The 20,267-nt window shown below is 33.7% G+C and overlaps 1 protein-coding gene across 1 annotated transcript in view; it reads right to left on the reverse strand.

The window, feature by feature from the left end:
- Positions 1 to 4,353: 4,353 nt before the first annotated feature.
- The window catches only part of LOC148956267 (forkhead box protein K2-like), a 72,608-nt gene continuing 56,694 nt past the window's right edge, over positions 4,354 to 20,267 (reverse strand). Inside the window, exons 6-9 of the mRNA XM_089090138.1 lie at positions 19,586 to 19,761; positions 15,455 to 15,589; positions 5,104 to 5,173; positions 4,354 to 4,736 (exon numbers count right to left, since the gene is read on the reverse strand). Of these exons, the coding sequence (XP_088946264.1) occupies positions 4,607 to 4,736; positions 5,104 to 5,173; positions 15,455 to 15,589; positions 19,586 to 19,761 (511 nt within the window). The 3' untranslated portion in view covers positions 4,354 to 4,606. The remainder of the gene's footprint in view (positions 4,737 to 5,103; positions 5,174 to 15,454; positions 15,590 to 19,585; positions 19,762 to 20,267) is intronic.

Raw genomic sequence — 20,267 nt, forward strand, 5'->3', positions numbered from 1 at the left:
ACCCTCAGGAGTAAATTCTTATTGAGACTTGCAAATTATTCCATACACATGATTTATAAAAAATTCCCTATTGCACATTTTGTATAGGTTTAGTTTTGTGTATGCTCAATTTCCTTGTGCTGAATATTGCCAAATCGAGTTTTACGTGTGTTCAAATTTACCGGATTAACTTTTGCGTTGGATTTACACGAAACAAATTGGTGCATTTTTACAATCATAATTTTTTTTAGCATGAAGATCCGCTCCGTCAATCAATTAATAATAAGCTGATACTCTTATCAATTAGATTACCACAAATTGTGAGCGTTGAGCCAATACAACCAAAAAATTCTTCACAGTAGATACTGCTTCATAAGAAGATGAACGGGCATGGTAATGGCAGCTCTTGAAAGAGCCTGAAGTCAATGCCTTGCTGCATCTATTAATTTACACTCCGCAGGCAGGGTCATCGATCCTCGTGTTCTCCGTAAAAGAAATATAGTTAGAACAATGTGCTCTTTTCGTCACTTTTCTTCGTTGTTTACTCATAGACTAAATCCATTCGGTAATATATCTATTCATTTTATGAATTATCTTAAAGCTACTATCCATCTAAGAGGGACTTACTTTATAGCTTTTAAAGCCACTTGCCTCGTTGGAAAGTAAATCTGATTCTGGAATTATAACGTATTAAAGAAACAAAATATTCTTTTCCTAAACAGGATTTATCATGGAATTTATTCGACAGTTTTAATCTATCAAGGATAAAAGTTACGTTATCAAAGTTTGTCATAAATGACAGAAGAAGAAAAAATTAAGTTTATGTATATGTTACCGTGAATGTCCAAAACTACACTCACCGGTGAATGTCCAAAAAGCTTTTTGTTTCTCATTGGATTTAGTCAGCATTGCCAGTCAACTTTTTCAGCTTTATGCAAGGCTTGATGGTGACAGATTAGGTTAGATTAAATTTTTAACCCATTTCTGAGATCAACCTAACCTAGCCCAGCCTAACCTAACCCAACCTAACCTAACTAACTTTTACCATCAAAGCTCGCACAACACTGAAAAAGCTGATTCGCAACGCTAATTGAATCCAAGAAGAGAAAAAGGAATTTCGGACATTTACAGTATCATATATACAAATATTCCAAAGTAAACTCAGCCCTTGGTAAACAATAGAGTACTCTCTTCTTGAAAATACGGTACAAAAGGTTTAATCCCAGCTGCCACAGGGCCTAGAATTGCATGGAGATTATTCATTAGTTCCTCCAAATAATGAAACAAGAAGAATGGAAAAGAATACGTCTGGCGGGCATGCAGTGTAACTTGCAAATTCAAAATCACATCCTTTTTCGTGGCAGCAGAACGCTTTTAAAGAAAAGGACGACTAAAATTGTTTTCAGAATTAATTTCATAGCGTGATTTCTATGAGAGAAGTATGCATTTGATCTAATAACTGGTAAAACCCCTTGATCGTTTCAGGATTTTGACACAATTTCCTTTGTAATCACTCATCTCGTTCCACTCGACCATAATGGCTTAGCTGCCGCTAGATTTCATAGATGTTAGTTGCAAAAATTTTCAAAGTAAATTTAAAACTTACTCCAAGCTTCGGAATAATTATTTATACTTCTGGAATACAAAAAACGAAAAAAAAAAACGAAATGGGATCCCGGCTACGTCTCTTGATAGAAAACAAAAACATGCTCAAGAGAACATTTAACAAAAAACAAACGGCTAGACGTTTCTCGCAAGCTAGGAGAATGTTGCGTTTGAACAGGCACTGCCTGATTAAAGATGCCTGTTCAGGCACAATTCTAAAAGTGGAAGTCTAGCTAGACATCAGCATGGACCGCGCTTTGTTGTTTACTTCAATTTTCATCAACTTAAATATTCTCTTGTACAGAATTAAATACTAACTAGCTTTCTTGTTTTGCCCAATATCTACACTTATTAACCACGGCATGGTCGACTTTAGCCGGGGTTGCCACCTGGTGAACAAAAATATCACTAGATTCTTGAAAAAAAACCTGAATCAGCCCATAAATCACTGTATTATTGACTAGAAATCACTAGAATTATAATACTCTTAATTATTGCAATTAATGATTGTTTTACTTCTTTACCATGTTCTATACAGGCGCACCTACAGGAAGGGGGGGGGGGGTAAAATTACCCTCCTAGATGTGGAAAACTGCCTTTAGATTGATGTTTTGTTTTTTCTCAAACGAAAATTGCCCTTGAAATTTTGAGAAATACCTTTTTGCCTCTTTATGCAGAGAAAAGAACAAAATCCTTGCTTCCTCCCTGTATTTTCCCGGATTGACACCCTTACATGGGCGTAGACAGCATATTTTCTAGGGGGGGGGGGCAGTCGATAGTGTGATGGAGGGCCTTCACAAAAAAAAAAAAAAAAAAAAAAAAAAAAAAAAAAAAAAAAAAGCACGCATCCGTGATTTTTCTTCTGGCAAATATTACAAAATTCAACACTTTTCCAGATAGGAGCTTGAAAGCTTGACAGAATGGTTCTCTGATACGCAGAACCTAATGATTTGATTTCAATTAAAGTTCTTTCACTTTTAGTGGGTGTTTCCTCCCTCTTTCAAAAATCAAGCAAATTTTCAGTTTTCTAGTCTTTTATGCGTAAAAATAAGCTTAATGAATCTTATATATTTGGAATCAACATAATAAGCCGGTGCTATATCAATAGATATCAAAATTGCGTTTCTAAAGTTTCGGTCACTATTGAGCCTTGTAGCTCCATTCTCACAGTTCGTTACCACAGACTGTTTGATATGTTAGCACATAAATCCAAAAACCTAAAAAATAGGACGTTATTTGCACTTATTGTGTGTTTCAATTACAAATAAGAGAATTTGGAGAATTATTGGAGTTTCGATTAGATATTAGAATTAAAAATTAAAATCATTACACAGTTACCACAGTAAATAGCCCCCCCCCTCTTACTCCCAACCAATTTCAATCATGAAACTATAATTGATTCAATCTATATAGCTATACTAAAAATCCCATTATAAAAAACACTAAGTCCTATTTTCTTTTTCAATGATTTCTTTTTTTGTTTGGCAAATTATATTTAATGCATACCTATCTTCTTATTTTTCAATGAATCCATTTCTGTTCTATTTGCAGATGTAGAGGTTGAATTCATATCCCCCATTCACCCCCACTTTCAAAGGTTTTAACAGAAGAAAATCTAATTTAAGACTGATAGATTACAGAGAAAAAAAAAACATAAATATGAAGACAAAAATTTGACCTGAGCAAATGTTGCAAAATAGGAGGTATAGAACATTTTTGCAATTTTATGATTAACTATGTTCGCTATTATCTTGATGATAACGCTCTAGGATCTATATCTGATATGGACACATGGGGGAAATATGAAGTTTCAAAGGCGGTATATTGTCATACATGCTAATCTAGAATATATAAGGAACTATAGTGAATCACTATTTTGTGTTTTTTTTTTTTATTTAGCCTCTTGTATGATCTGTTAGATTTAATCATAAATCTGTGCGTTATATCATGAAAAATCACTAGATTTAGGATAGAATAACTAGTTTTATAACAAAATCACTAGGAATGGCAATTCTGACTTTGGCTATTCGGCTTTTGGCTGCTTTTCTTAGATGATGATTAACCGTGTCAGTGTAGCCCACAAACCAAGCACATGCTTGCCGCGGAATGAATAAACAAGAAACCCTTTGTATTTTTGAATTTTCTCTATTATTGAATTTGTGTAAATCTTTTACGTTATATCTCACAACACATACTTTTCTAGAACGTACAACGCATAACTTTTGTCAGATTTTCACAATTGCCTTTTAATATTTTGTAACTTTTTGCAGAAATCAAGCAGTTCATTGTGATTGCCGGTAAAACTGGTATTTTGAAGATCAAGATTGCCAAAATAAGCAGTACCGGTTTTACACCTTATAATCTGGGGGGAAGGGGCAAGATATATAATAGAAGTATAAAATAATAAAAAAAAGGAATTTAATGTCAAATGTCAGCAAACTGAGGGGGGAGGGGAGGACTTTTTTAAATCTCGGCATAGTTATGATATTCGACAAAGTTATGAGTACTGGGGTAAGTATAAAACTAGTAGGCTACTTACGAGGCACGTGTACACCAGTTTCAATAAACATGTCTTGAATGTTTTGAAAAAGGATTGTTCTGAATCTTGTAAAAATTCCGAGCCTTAAATCGATCAATATCCAAGGACATAATCCTCAGAAATACTGCTATTCTAGATTAGTATATGGGGATTAATTTGATCTCACAAAGCCTAAATTTCCTTTGACATTTAAGCTGAGGAAAAAAAGAAATAAGGTTTTATACTAAGACTAAGAGGTGACATGTCTATTGATTCTACAAAAAAGGAGTAGAAATACATCTCTTAAAACAATTGACATACTTCAATGTTATTAGCCAGATATACAACAACAAAATCATTAAAGAAAGCACTTAAGACATTCATAACTTTCAGACAATCCGTTCAAGCTGATTATAGACAACACCGGATTCGTAAAATTGTGTAGAAAAAATTACATGAAAAAACTTCATTTTATATATGACTACAATCAAAACCATGGCATGTTCAATCGTTCATATTATTGTCAGGCCGATATCTTTTGGTATCTGTCTGATAACATCCGTTTTCATTACCGTCCTGCTCCCGTTTTATAGTATAGGTGTGCTCTGATGCCATTGGACTTGAAAAGTCATCACTGAAAGAGAGGAGAAGAAATGTTCATTAAAAGATTAAAAAATAAGGCAGGGCAAAACACATAAAACATTCAGAATGTACAGGTTTACAGCATTTTCCCACAAGAATCTATTACTTCACATTTGGAAGATAAGGTACTAAATTTTTTGAGTGTAATTATACCCAATCTTGCATATTAGACAGGGTCAAGCATTAAGTTCCTGAAAATGAAAAATTTGTGAAGAGAGAGAGAGAGAGAGAGAGAGAGAGAGAGAGAGAGAGAGAGAGAGAAAGGGAAGAAAAAGAAAGACTGAGCTTAAGGAGTGTAATTTTTCCAACGGACATAAATATTAAAGAAAATAAAGAAGTAGGAAAAGAAGATAACCTACCTGATATGCTGCACGACAAAAGAAGGTTGAGCTATCAATGAATCTTCCGACGAGAAAAAGAACTTTTCACCTAAAAAAGAAAAGTACCTCCATAAAAACGAGTTTTAACAAAAATCACATAGTATGATTTCTAACATGTATTGCCTCCACTCCAAGAATTTATTGAAGCGGTTTAATACATTCTATTTACATACGCTTTTATATTCTGTTAAAAAAAAATCCTTGATATATTCTTTCATGTGCAAGTTTTACTCAGCTTCATGGTGACCTCCCTCAGGCCCTTAATATTCCGTTGTCTGATCATGTTTCACTATCTGACCTGTGATCAAACTAATCATTATTTTTTTATACACATCCTATTCAAAGTCCTGTTAATACCTCCACAAAGTCAGAATACCAGATTCGACTTCTTTATCTTTTTCAAAAAATCAATTTTTTTTTTGGCTTCTTAGATGTTTTTTCTCATTTTTTTTTGTAGGATTGATTAGAGTCTATTCAATGTACATAACTCATTTTTTCTTTTCTCTGCTATTCTTTTTTTTTCTCTCGGTGGGAGATATTAGAATGTTTATAATCCTCCTTTCTCTCTCTCTGAATTAATGCTTAAACATATAATGTGTCTTCCTCTTCCTTTACAGGCCAAGAAACATCTGCGGAGGATAGTACTATATATTCTTGCATATTTACCTCATTGTGAATAATACTGACAACACTTGTACGTTTATTTTCTTATGAATAATACTTATCTTATTACTGGGGCATATACTTTATTTTTTTTGCGAATCTCATTTTTCTTAATACACATTTATTTTTTCAGATGTTCTAGTCCAAAACCAAAAAGACAGATACAAAATCTATTAGTCCCATGATTTCTCAATTTGTTTCCTGCACTTACCCTTATCAATAATTCTTTTCCATGCTTGTTATGATGGTTACAAACCAGTAATCAGCAACATTCACACCCCCCCCCCAGATAAAAATTCGAGAAGGGTTCAAAGTAGAAAAGATAATATGTTCAATATGGTCCATGGGAAAAAAAGACAAAGAACAAAAAAAAAAAAAAAAAATACGAGAAACAAGGAAGAGATACATATCTATAGTCACAGCCACTGCTGATGAGGGAGGGAGAGGGGATGGATCTGTGGCCATATTGAGGATTAATGATATTTAAAAACTCAAAGCTAAATAAGATTACAAGGATGGAACTGAACTAACCCCGACTAAAATAAAGAACCTTAATTTATTGGAAATCTACCTAACAAAAAAAAAAAAAAAAAAAAAAAGAATCATGTATATCAAAGATTCAATGAGACCCAGTAAAACATTTAGGCATTTAGAAAGACTTGAACAAGTGATGGGTGATAAACTGGAACCCTGAGCTAGGGATTTTTAAAAGATCAGAACTGAACAAATTCCATATTTCGTAAAAAAAAACATATTAAAAATTCAAGTAAAACTAATACTTGAACTCTCGAAGACTGGATGATCAGAATTGTAAGCAGCATTTGTATACAGCGATACTACTCAACTTCTGCCTTACATCGAAACAGAGGATATAAATTTTATTGAAAATTAATTTACTGGAAATCTACCTAACAAAAAAGAAAAAGAAAGAAAGAATCATGTATATCAAAGATTCAATGAGACCCAGTAAAACATTTAGGCATTTAGACAGACTTGAACAAGTGATGGGTGATAAACTGGAACCCTGAGCTAGGGTTTCCAAAAAGATCAGAACTGAACAAATTCCATATTTCGTAAAAAAAAATATATTTAAAATTCAAGTAAAACTAATACTTGAACTCTCGAAGACTGGATGATCAGAATTGTAAGCAGCATTTGTATACAGCGATACTACTCAACTTCTGCCTTACGTCGAAACAGAGGATATAAATTTTTATTGAAAATTCAGATTTGACCTTTATTTTCCAGCATATTACTAATTTGAAATGCAATACGAATCCCATCAGTTTGGAATTCGTTCCCAGATTCCCAAGCTGAAAGTGTCCCGCAACTTAAAACCCGTATTAAAAATCATTTCTTTTCAGGAATTTGGTAGTGTTAAAGGTTCAAGAGAATGTTTTTTTTATATATATTTTGCCATTATTTTTTTTTTATCATTATTCTCAGGTATTATTCTTGTTATCCCCTTTTTTCATTTGAATTGGTAAGATGAATTGGCATGCATGATATCCAGCCGGTCGCTTTTTCAAACATATTTTTGGTTTAGTGCGACTTGTTGTCATGTTTAGTTGTTTTTGTATTAATAAAAATGAACTAGACTACAGAATGATCTTACTCAAAGTATGTTTTTTATTCTATTACTTAATTAAGGAAGCTGTTTCTTCAATCCACCAACGAAGTGGGTAGTATTTTCATTTAGTTTGTGGCGAATTTTTCCAACGAATTAATTTTTTTTTATGTATCTCGATCACACTTCAGAGCTAACTTGATATACATACAAGTTTCCCTAGCTACAGCTAGGTACACACGCTGGATTTTTGCTCGGAAGGGGGGCAAATATTTACACTGGAGACAAAATGTCAAAAATATGTGAGTTATATGTTTCGGAAACTGAGAAGAATTTTGGCATCATCCCATCACTAGTTTGAATGAATGCGAAGCTTTCCCGCATTTGTTAGGCACTGGCATACCAGAGAAACGTAGTGGATACTAAGAAGCTCAACCGTGGAAAACCGACAAGTGAAAAAGATACTCGTTAATTTGATGGCTGCCATTCAGTGGCAGCCATCACAACAAAGAAGGTAAAGATATACCAAAGAAAACTGATCCGTTTCTATGAATGCTTGAATACCTTAGTTTTGAAAAGATTTTTGGAGAAACTAAATTTCAGCTGGGAGGGCATATGCCACCCCTCCACTACCTCATAGCAAATTACGCCCCTGCTGCCATTCTAGTGCTACTTAGATGAAAGCCACAAGTATCTTGTTGAACCACGGGTAACCTAAAGCTTCTGATGCGCTATCGTAGGTGATGACGAGATATTTGAGTTTCAACTAAGGAAAAGGCTTGACTTTCTTGATCTTAACAAATAAATACTACGGGTAGGGCGATTTTTTATGGAACGAAGTCACTTTAAAAATGAAGGAACACGGCTTTAGCTGGATTGGCACTCAGGCCGATGCTTGTTTAACTCTTGATTAGAAAATCCATGCTGGTCTGTAGGCCAATGATTGACGTTTCAAACAGTTCGTGGTAACGAACTGTAAGTAAGGAGCGACCCGGCTTAATAGTAACCAAAACTCTAAAAAACCGAATTTTGATACCAATAGATACATCAAAAGAATAAAGATTTTAATGCTGATTCCAAATATATAACTTTCATCAGGTTTAGTCCTACCCATCAAAAAATTACGCGCCTGAGAACATTTGCCTGATTTTCGAAAAGGGAAGAAACACCCCCTGAAACTTAGAGAACCTTAATGAAAATCAAACCATCATATTCAGCGTATTAAAAACCGCTGTTGTAGAGGTTTTAAGTTCCTATAAGCAAAAAAGTAGAAGTTTGTATTTTTTGCCAGAAGAAAGCTCGAGGATGCGTGTTTATTTGTTTTTTTTTTTTTTTTTTATTTCCTAGGGTTGATGGTTTCAAACCAATGGTCCTAGAATATTGCCGGAGGACTCATTTGAACGGAAATTAAAAGTTCTAGTGCCCTTTTTAAGTGACCAAAAAACATGGAGGGAAACTAGGTCCCTTCCCACGCTCATTTTTTTCTCGAAGTCACCCGATCAAAATCTTGAGATAGCCATTTTGTTCAGCATGGTCGAAAATACAATAACTATGTCTTTTAGGATGACTTAATCCCCCAAAGTCACCGGGGGGAGGGCTAAAAGTTATGAACTTTACCCAATGTTTACATATAGTACTGGTTTATAGTATATAGTATTGCTTATTGGGAAGTATACAGACGTTTTCAGGGGGGATTTTTTTCTGTTACTGGGGGGGGAGGTCGGGGGTTATGTGGGAGGATCCTTCCATGGAGGAGGTTTTCATGGGGGAAGGGACATTGGTATGAAGGGGGATCCGGATTTCCCAGCATTATTTAAAAAAGATCAGAAATTAAATAAAAAAAACAACAAGTTTTTCAACTGAAAGCAAGGAGCAACGTCAAAACTTAAAACGAACAGAAATTATTACGTATATGAATGGGTTCCCCCTAGTCAATATCTTGCTCTTTAAGCCAAAGATTTTTTAGTACTTTCATAAGAGCTATATATTCTAATTACGGCCTTTGTGATTAAGGGGTCACTTTTAAAGAATTCGAACAAAATTCGAACTTTAGCGTAAAGAGCGAGGTATTGACTAGGGGGCGAACTCCCTAATATACGTATTAAAAATATATGAATATACAAGTTCGTTACGTAAGTTACTTCGTAAGTTACGTACATTTATAACTAATAAAAACGTTCGTAAATAAAATTAATCGACTTTCAAGAAAGCCATTTAACCAAATAAAAGTAAAATTAATATACAAATTTCATTTTAATTATTCATGAGCCAAAATCAAAACCTAAATTATTTCAAAAATGTTCAAAAATTAAATAAAAAAAACAAGTTTTTTTTAACTGAAAGTAAGGAGTAACATTAAAACTTAAAACGAACACAAAATTATTCCGTATATGAAAGGGGCTGTCCCCTCCTCAACGCCTCGCTCTTTACGCTAAAGTTTGACTTTCTCACAACTCTATTTTTATAAACAATACAAATTTTTTGTTTTTTTGATAAATAAAGCTGTGTGAGAGATTCAAACCTCCGCGCTATCAGTAAGGTTCTTAGACCGGGATAGCCCTTTTAGTACGCGGAAACATTAACCTTTGTTTTAAGTTTTGACTCTATACCTTTCTCGCAGTTAAAAAAAACATGTTATTTTATATTTAACTTCTGAACTTATTTGAATTGATGCAAATTTGATTTTGTCTCACCGTACATGAACAATTAAAACGAAATTTGCATATTAATTTTACTTTTTCGGCTAAATGGCTTTCTCGAAATTTTGTTCTGACGTAACTTACGAATTAACTTACTACGCTAAAGTTGAAATTTTGTTCGAATCACAAACCCCTGAATCACAAAGGCCGGTTAATTAGAATAGATAGCCCTTTTGAAAGTTCTAAGAAACTTTAGCGAAAAGGGCGAGGTATTGACTATGAGGTGACCACCCTCATATACGTAATAATTTTTGTTTGTTTTAAGTTTTAATGTTGCTCCTTACTTTCAGTTGAAAAAAACTAGTTTTTTTATTTAATTTCTGATCTGTTTTAATAAATGCTGGGAAATCCGGCGCCCCTTCATACAAATGTCCCTTCCCCCAAGGAAACATCCTCCATGGAAGGATCCTCCCCCATAACCCCCTCCTCCGACAACCCCCCTATAAAAAAAATCCCTCCTGAAACACCTTTAAACTTCCCATTAACCAATACTATATGTAAACAATGGGCAAAGTTCATAACTTCCAGCCCTTCCCCCGGGAACTGTGGGAGATTAAGTCATCCTCAAAGACATATTTATTAGATTTTCAACTATGCTGAACAAAATGGCTATTTCAAAATTTTGATTGGGTGACTTTGGGAAAAACATGTGCGGAAGAGGGGGCCAAGTTGCCCTCCAATATTTTTGGTCACTTAAAAAAAGCACCAGACTTTTAATTTAGGTTCAAGTGAGCCCTCTTACGATATTCTAGGACTACTGGATCAATACGATCACCCCAGAAAAAAAAAAAAAAAAAAAAAAAAAAAAAAAAAAAAACGCATTCGTGATCTTTCTTCTGACAAAAAATACAAAATTCCACACTTTTGCAGATAGGAGCTTGAAACTTCCGCAATAGGGTTTTCTGATACGCTGAATCCGATAAGGTGATTTTCATTAAAGTTCTACGATTTTGGGGGGGTTTCCCCTTTTTTCGAAAATAATTTGATGGGTAAAACTAAACTTAATGAAAGTTATATATTTGAAATCAGCATAAAAATCTGATTCTATTGATGTATCTATGGGTATCAAAAATCCGATTTTTAGAGTTTCGGTTACTATTGAGCCGGGTCGAAAATAGCGACGAAGACCACACTGCCTTTCCATAACAAACAACAAAAGTACGAAGAACAATAGGGAAATCTTTTTGCAAGACAGTGGAGATAATTTGAATGAATATTTTGGCCCTTTGTCCAAGGACCGTGTTCAGAAAGACAAAAAAATATGAAAGAAATCAGACTCACAACAACAAGCGACCAATAAAACCAAAAAATAAAAAATTTTCAAAGCAGTCTTAGCATCCCTGCTTCAGCAAAGTACATCCAGGACTGATAAAAAGTGAGGTAAAACAAGGCGATTCAATGACACGAATGAAGAATAATTTAAAAACACGTTCTTATTGCTAATACAGCCTTTTCGGCAGCTAACCTCAAAGGTCTTTTTGTGACCGGTTCTGTGTTTATGACTATCGGTTTTTTAAAATATTTTGTAAGATCATTTTTAATTAAATTTGTGTCGCAATAAGAACGTGTTTTTAAATTATTTTTCTTTCATCTCATTGAATCGCCTTGTTTTACCTTACTTTATATCAGTCCTGGTTGAACTTCGCTGAAGTAAGGATGCTAGGACTGCTTTGAAAAATTTTTATTTTTGGTTTTATTGGTCGCATGTTGTTGTGAGTCTTTTTTCTTTCATATATTTTTTTCTTGCTGAGGACGGTCCTTTGACATAGGGCCGAAATATTCATTCAAATTATCTCCACTGTCTTGCAAAAAGATTTCCCTATTGTTCTTCGTACTTTTGTTGTTTATTGATCCGGGTCGCTCCTTACTTACAGTTCGTTATCACGAACTATTTGATAGTCATGCTACGATAGATAGAAACTGCTAAAAAAGGAAAGGTACACTAATAATTAGAAGTACGTAACCTTTCATTCCTGAAGAACACTGTCGTATAACGACTAATTCCTAATTAAAACGCCTTCACTTGTCTCCGAATTCTGTTTTCCCAATTCTTTTGACCAAACTTAAGGTAAACTAATTTACAATTGATTTTAACCCCTTAACCAAGAAGATGATCACGCTCTGATGACCTGTTTTACTTGCACGTCCCTCTCCGTTGCACATATTAAACACAATTTTCCGCGCCCTTAAATACGTCAGAAACAAATATTAGGTAAACTAACAGGCAAAAGATACCAGCCCTTCATGACAAAAATGACCAGGGCATTACAGCCCATTGTTACTTATAATTGCCTCCCCTGACTTGAAATTGTCATTTAAAAAGTTTCAACAGATCAAAGAGAGTAGACAACCCCAACGTTACATTATCACTTCCAAGAAAAAAAAAACAAAAAAATCAACTTTTCATATAAGTATTGAAATCACATGAACTTATTACGATTGAATGGCCTTGTAATTTTTTTTGTTAGAACATCTAAACTGCACGCTTTTGATATTCCTAGTTATAGGATTTATGGCAGTTTGCTCTAAATTTTCTGCTGTATATAATTTCTATACAAAATAAATTATATCATTATATTGTATAATATATTAACCATTGATCAAGAGCTACAAGTAGCTCACAGGGATCTTCTTGGAAGATCATGAGGAATTTTCAGACGGATAACATGGTGAATAATCTTATTTGCGCTACTCACCTCAAAAACATAAAACTAATGACCCGTACATCTGCCATTCAGTCAGCGTTCATTTAGGAGTGAGGTTATTCTATTTACCTGGTGTTTTCTGCACTTTGAAATACAAGTGTATCAACTGGGAACAGAGGAAACATTGAACCTCATTACAAAACCGTTCACTCTAGCATTGAAAAGGATTTACTTACGATTTCTTCCTTAAGGAAAGAGAAGGCAGTGCAACCTAAACCCAAATAAGTGCTCAACAATCTCAATTTTTTTTTTGGTAAAATTAGACAGCAACAAAGCATAAACTGATGCATCGTAAATTAATTTTTAACATGACATTTCATTAAAGAACGACTCCAATCAACGAAAATATTTGGCATTTTGTTCCTAAACAAAAATTTCGACTCAAGGTTGAGTTCAATTGGTGCAATATTTGTCAATCGTGAGTGAACAGCATTAAAATGAAATGTAATATTTGACAAAAATTGGACCTTCATATGCAAGATAATGTAAGACAGATCTTTTGGCAAGGTAAAAAAAAAATGTCAAGGAGGACAGGGACAATCTGACATGGGCCGAATGAATGTTTTACAATAGCGTGAGTGAATAGGACTGGGGAATTTTATATTGAGGAGTCTTCAAAAACAACGCGACTTGCTTAAAAATAATAAAGTGATTTGTTAAAAGACTTGCCTAAAACATTTAAAAAATAAAACGTTTGCTTGCTTAAAAATAACATCCCCTTCAATGATGGAAGCCGTATTTTCCCGTCGCTTCTTCCCGAAACGATTAAAAACATTAAATTTACTAGTCACCCTCAGGAGCAAATTCTTATTGAGACTTGCAAATTATTCCATACATATGATTTAAAAAAAATTCCCTGTTGCACATTTTGTATAGGTTTAATTTTTGTGTATGCTCAATTTCCTTGTGCTGAATATTGCCAAATCGAGTTTTACGTGTATTCAAATTTACCGGATTAACTTTTGCGTTGGATTTACACGAAACAAATTGGTGCATTTTTACAATCATAATTTTTTTTAGCATGAAGATCCGCTCCGTCAATCAATTAATAATAAGCTGATACTCTTATCAATTAGATTACCACAAATTGTGAGCGTTGAGCCAATACAACCAAAAAATTCTTCACAGTAGATACTGCTTCATAAGAAGATGAACGGGCATGGTAATGGCAGCTCTTGAAAGAGCCTGAAGCCAATGCCTTGCTGCATCTATTAATTTACACTCCGCAGGCAGGGTCATCGATCCTCGTGTTCTCCGTAAAAGAAATATAGTTAGAACAATGTGCTCTTTTCGTCACTTTTCTTCGTTGTTTACTCGTAGACTAAATCCATTCGGTAATATATCTATTCATTTTATGAAATTATCTTAAAGCTACTATCCATCTAAGAGGGACTTACTTTATAGCTTTTAAAGCCACTTGCCTCGTTAGAAAGTAAATCTGATTCTGGAATTATAACGTATTAAAGAAACAAAATATTCTTTTCCTAAACAGGATTTCTCATGGAATTTATTCGACAGTTTTAATCTATCAAGGATAAAAGTTACGTTATCAAAGTTTGTCATAAATGACAGAAGAAGAAAAAATTAAGTTTATGTATATGTTACCGTGAATGTCCAAAACTACACTCACCGGTGAATGTCCAAAAGCTTTTTGTTTCTCATTGGATTTAGTCAGCATTGCCAGTCAACATTTTCAGCTTTATGCAAGGCTTGATGGTGACAGATTAGGTTAGATTAAATTTTTAACCCATTTCTGAGATCAACCTAACCTAGCCCAGCCCAGCCTAACCTAACCTAACCCAACCTAAACTAACTAACTTTTACCATCAAAGCTCGCACAAGACTGAAAAAGCTAATTCGCAACGCTAATTGAATCCAAGCAGAGAAAAAGGAATTTCGGACATTTACAGTATCATATATACAAATATTCCAAAGTAAACTCAGCCCTTGGTAAACAATAGAGTACTCTCTTCTTGAAAATACGGTACAAAAGGTTTAATCCCAGCTGCCACAGGGCCTAGAATTGCATGGAGATTATTCATTAGTTCCTCCAAATAATGAAACAAGAAGAATGGAAAAGAATACGTCTGGCGGGCATGCAGTGTAACTTGCAAATTCAAAATCACATCCTTTTTCGTGGCAGCAGAACGCTTTTAAAGAAAAGGACGACTAAAATTGTTTTCAGAATTAATTTCATAGCGTGATTTCTATGAGAGAAGTATGCATTTGATCTAATAACTGGTAAAGCCCCTTGATCGTTTCAGGATTTTGACACAATTTCCTTTGTAATCACTCATCTCGTTCCACTCGACCATAATGGCTTAGCTGCCGCTAGATTTCATAGATGTTAGTTGCAAAAATTTTCAAAGTAAATTTAAAACTTACTCCAAGCTTCGGAATAATTATTTATACTTCTGGAATACAAAAAAAAAAGAAAAAAAAGACCATGATTATGACCAACACCATGAAAGGAAGCAACTTTCTCGACCTTTTTAACAAGTTTAGATCACCACCAAATGGTCCTAACGGCAAGTTTTTTTCCTTTTTAATAATCAGAAGTTATAAATATTGTCTTGAATTTGTGATTGCAATCAGATACGATTTATTTTTAAAACTTCATTGCCACGTTACAACTTGCAATGTAACTAATCCATTTAGAAGTTTATTTGCTTTAGATAATATTTGAAGAGACTTACCTTCATATTGAATCTCAATGTTTTCTTCAACTACAGTTGGAATATTGGACGTAGAATGGGGCATTTTTTGCTGGACTTTATGAGGAGGTACTAACAGGTACTTCGAGCTGGGAGGTGCGGCAGAGGACATTAAAACTAAAAGAATAAACTGATATATAGTCTAGCAAACAATAAAATACCAACATATAATGTCATGTCTCAAATTGAGGCTAATCACATATCTTCAAATTAAACTAACTTTCGTGATTAAGCCGTGTCTTTTCCACACGAAAGACATAAACGTGAGAATCAATTAAATTCAAGACAACAGCACTAGCCAACCCTTCTTACCATCTAACAGTTCATGAAAATGAACTGTAAGTAAGGAGCGATTCGGCCCAATAGTAACCAAAACTAAAAAAAAAATCGATAAAAATAAATACGTCAAAAGAATTGTCATTTTATGCCGATTCCAAATATATATAAAAAATGTGAAATTTTGTATGTTTTGCCAGAAGAAACACCATGGATGCGTGTTTATCTATTGATTCCAAATAAATAATAATAATTGAGTCTAGTGTTACCTGTCAAAAGCTACGAGCCTGAGAGAATTTACCTGGTTTTCAAAAAATGAAGAAAACACCCCCAAAAGTCAGGCGATCCTAATGAAAATCTCACCGTCAGATTCAGCATATCATAGAACCCTACTATAGAGGTTCCATGTACCTATCTAAAAAAAATAAAAAAAGTGAAAATTTGTATGTTTTGCCAGAAAAAAGACCATGGATGGGTGTTAATTGATTTATTCCAAAAGAATAAAAATCATTGAGTTTAATGGTAATCATCAAAAGCTACGAGCCTAAGAAAATTCGCCTGGTTTTCGAAAAATGAAGAAAACACACACAAAAATCAAGAGATATGATTGAAAATCACACCATCAGATTCAACACATCCGAGATCCACAGTGTAGACGTTCCAAGCTTTTGTGTAAAAAATTTAGACTTTTCCATTGCTTCCCAAAAGAAAGATAAAGAATACGTGTTTTTTCCCTAGGGTGATCCTGTCAACCAATGGCCTTAGCTGGTTGGGATAGTTCGAACAGAAATTATTAATTCGAACAGAGATTAAAAGTCCTAGTGCCAATATTCAGTGACACAAAAGAATGGAGGGCAACTAGCCACCTCGCATGCCCTTCTTCTACCAGACATCCAATCATAACTTTGAAATAGCTATTTGGTTCAGTTTAGTTGAAAGGTCCAAAAACTATGTCACTGGGGATGACACGACCCCCCATAACCCTGGAGAAAGAGCTTCAAGTGATGCAAATCACCCATAGTTCACATATATTATTTGCTATTTGGATGTATATGGGAATTTTTCGGTGGGGGGGGGATTTTTTACATATGTAGATTTTCCGCGTGGAGAATTTTCCGTGCGGAGTAGTTTCTGATGAGAATTTTTTTTCGGAATTAGAGGACCTTTCTATGGGGGGAGGGGATTTCAGGGGAAAATTTTCCACGGAGGGAGAGATTTTTTACACGATTTGAAAAGCGATGAGAAATTGAATAATAAAAGCAAGTTTTTTTTTCAACAACCTACATGGATCCACTTTCTAAGCTTAGCAAGTTGTTACCAAAGCCCGACTAAAAATATCTTCCCATAGAGAACACAAATTTCTGAACTAGCAAATTGAGCTAGCCAAAAAACGATTTTTTTTTTCGATAGAAACTGTAGTTGATCTTCGAATTTAGGTGAATAAAAAGATAAAAACCAGAAAATTCCGATATTACTATTAGAAAAGGAAACAGAACAGCAATAGCTGCTCTAATCGTCGACTAACAGAGAATTATACAATTATGAAATGTTGACACCCCCCCCCCCAAAAAAAAATGAACCAGAAAGCTTGAATTCACTAAAGAAGCAAATAAAATGAGAGCGAAGTTTGGTTAACGACAGTATAAAAAATGGTATTGAAAGTAATAGCATATTTTAAGAAAAAGCAAGAGTATATTCAAGGTCGTAGCCAGGATTTTTGTTCGGAGGGGCTTATTTTTCCGGGGGGAGGGGTACAAAAAGCTGTACCCTCTAAAACACATCTAAAGTTTGTCGATCTGCATTTTTGCTACGTTTTCATGAGCCAGACAAAAATTTCGGTAGGGAGGGGGGTTTCAAACCCCTAAACCCCTTCCCCTAGATATGACACCGAGCATATTCCTAGCCTCTTTTGTTTAGCTATACTCAGTCCTGTTATTACTTAGAGACTTATTTTTAATTAAAAAAAAAAAGTTTTTAGTATTGACAAACATAATTTGCATCTCAAATCAAATTCAGAGATAAGTTCCGAACCAACACGACACTATTATTGTATAGTTACCAAAAAATACTAAAGGGTTACACATAAGTTTCTACACAGCTCTTTTTTCAGTCAGAAAAGCTTGGTTTAAAAAAAAATGATTCAATGAAGTAATTGAGTTTACAACTTTTAACTTGCACAAAAGGTTGAAGAGCTATTTTAATCCTTGTTTGTATCTAAAACAAAAATTGGAAAAAGGACAAAATTTCTTAAAACGTCTTTTTTTTCAGAAAATGAAAAAAAATTTTTTTTATCCAATTAAACAATTTTTTTTATTTACTAACAAAACACAACAACTATAAATTACTAGTAACCATCTCAAAAAGATACAAAAAAGCACTTGTGCCGGGCGGCTACTTACTTTTTTTGAAAACAAATAATTAATTCAAACTAACAAAAAAATAAATAAACAGAATTAATAAATTACATAACCAAAATAAAAACTATAACCGATCTTTCATCAACCATTCTACCATAATAATAATAATAGGAATAATAATAATAATAAATAAATAAAAACTACGAACCTTTTCCTAAAACATATTCAGGATTTTCGGATTATCGATAAGATTTAACCCAAATCTTATCGATAATTTGGTTTCATATATTTGAATATAATCTTGTTTTAAAAGACTGTGGAAGTATTTTATTTTTTTTTTACTTAGAGACTTTTACTTAGTTTTTTTTTCGGCTTTAACCTAGGTCCCAAAGAGTAAAAATTGTTGCGACTGGCAATATTCATCAATCTACTCAATAATTGATGATGAGACTTCATCAATTAATTATTGTTATGTTCACACAGAATTTCCCCCTAATTCATGTTTCCCAACCGTTATTTATTTCCCAATTAAATAACCATTCATATCTTCCATGAACGGCGCTTGGAAAGTCTTTGTGCCCCCCCCCCCCGAAAAAAATTGAGCTCTAGTAATTGTTGAAGCAGCTTGAAAAAGCAGTAGAAATTATTGAGATCGGCGACTATATTGCCGTGACGAACAAATATTGTTTCCATGTGATCCTGTCGTTACAAGACGTACTACCAAAATACAAATGGTACATATAATTGTTTTATTAATTTTTTTTTCACAAATTTTACACAAACCCATAAGATACACAATTCTCAACTTGACTCAACTTATTAGTCACGACTTTCATTAATTGGGCCTATTTCATTAAGAACAGTTAAAATTCATTAAAATTTTCTTGAATTCTATTCATTAATTTAGTAATTCTAAAAGCTATAAATCTAGACATTCTTTTCGCTCACAATAAGAAGCCAGGAAACCCCCCTAAACCGGCTATATAAGGAAATTTTCAATTTTGACAGCTGAGCTGTCAGCAAATAATATCATTATATATAAAATATTCAGTTTAATTTTACTAGTTCTTTACAAGGACTTTTCGAGACACGTGTAGTATTCAATAAAACGCAAATGACGCAGTAGGCTTTATACTTTTACAGTTAGAGAAGGGGCAGTAGCCAAACGCTTGTTTGCAGTAATTTTTATTAATTTTATATTTGATTTGAATGTTCAATTTAAGTTTTACTCGTTTTAAGATTTATTTATTCACTTATATTAGTATCTGTTGCATGTTTGTTTGCTATGATTATTTAATTTCTATTCGTTTGGGGTTTCATTTATTCTTTAATAGTAATTACTGGTCATTTTAAGTTCGAATTAACATAGGAATTAATTTCTGCTGGTCTTTTTAATATAGCTCTTTACTTTTCTTTGAAAAACTTCTTTTTCGGAATTTTTTAAAATTAATATCTAGTCAAAATCCAAATCTTGTCTTACCATGACCGGTAGGTGACGAGGATCTGGACTGTGAGCTCTTTATTTCCAAGTGGTGAGCCACTGAGGATAGGGTACTATCAGAGTAAATTTCCAACGTTTGCGGTGATCCTTCTCTTGAATACGAATCTGAAGCTATTAAATCCGCTCCAAGAGCATTAGGAGATACTGGTGCACTTCTAAAAATAAAAAACAAATAATAATAAAAACTAAGAAAGACGCAATTTACTTAGAAGCTAAAACAATCTTGGTAGCTAAGATATAAGAAAAGAAGCAATACTAGAAATATAGACAGCTTCCACTAAATTTCTATTAATAATTGCACTTATGGCTCATTTACAAAGAGATTTTACAACTACAAAGATTTAGCTAGCGCTAATTTGAACTAATCAGATTCTTCATGAACATATAAGTGCATATCAATTATAATAAGTTTAATTAATTATAAATAAGTGCATGTAATTATTAATTGAAATTTAGTGCAAGCTGTCTATTACTTTTATTAAGTTCCATTCTAAAAAGTGTTCTTTAATGTCATTTGTTTACGTCTGTGACGCATTTCTGTAGGCCAATCACAATATTTCTTAAGCGCATTTCAGAAAAGGCGGAGGCAAAAAACTCCACCTTTTTACAATCTGATTGAACCGAGCAACCATCTCAGAAAAATAAAAATACATATACCTAA

Source organism: Artemia sp. Qi Xiang Cuo, chromosome 1 (assembly GCF_049724085.1).
Source record: "Artemia sp. Qi Xiang Cuo chromosome 1, ASM4972408v1, whole genome shotgun sequence".
Lineage (NCBI taxonomy): Eukaryota > Metazoa > Arthropoda > Branchiopoda > Anostraca > Artemiidae > Artemia > Artemia sp. Qi Xiang Cuo.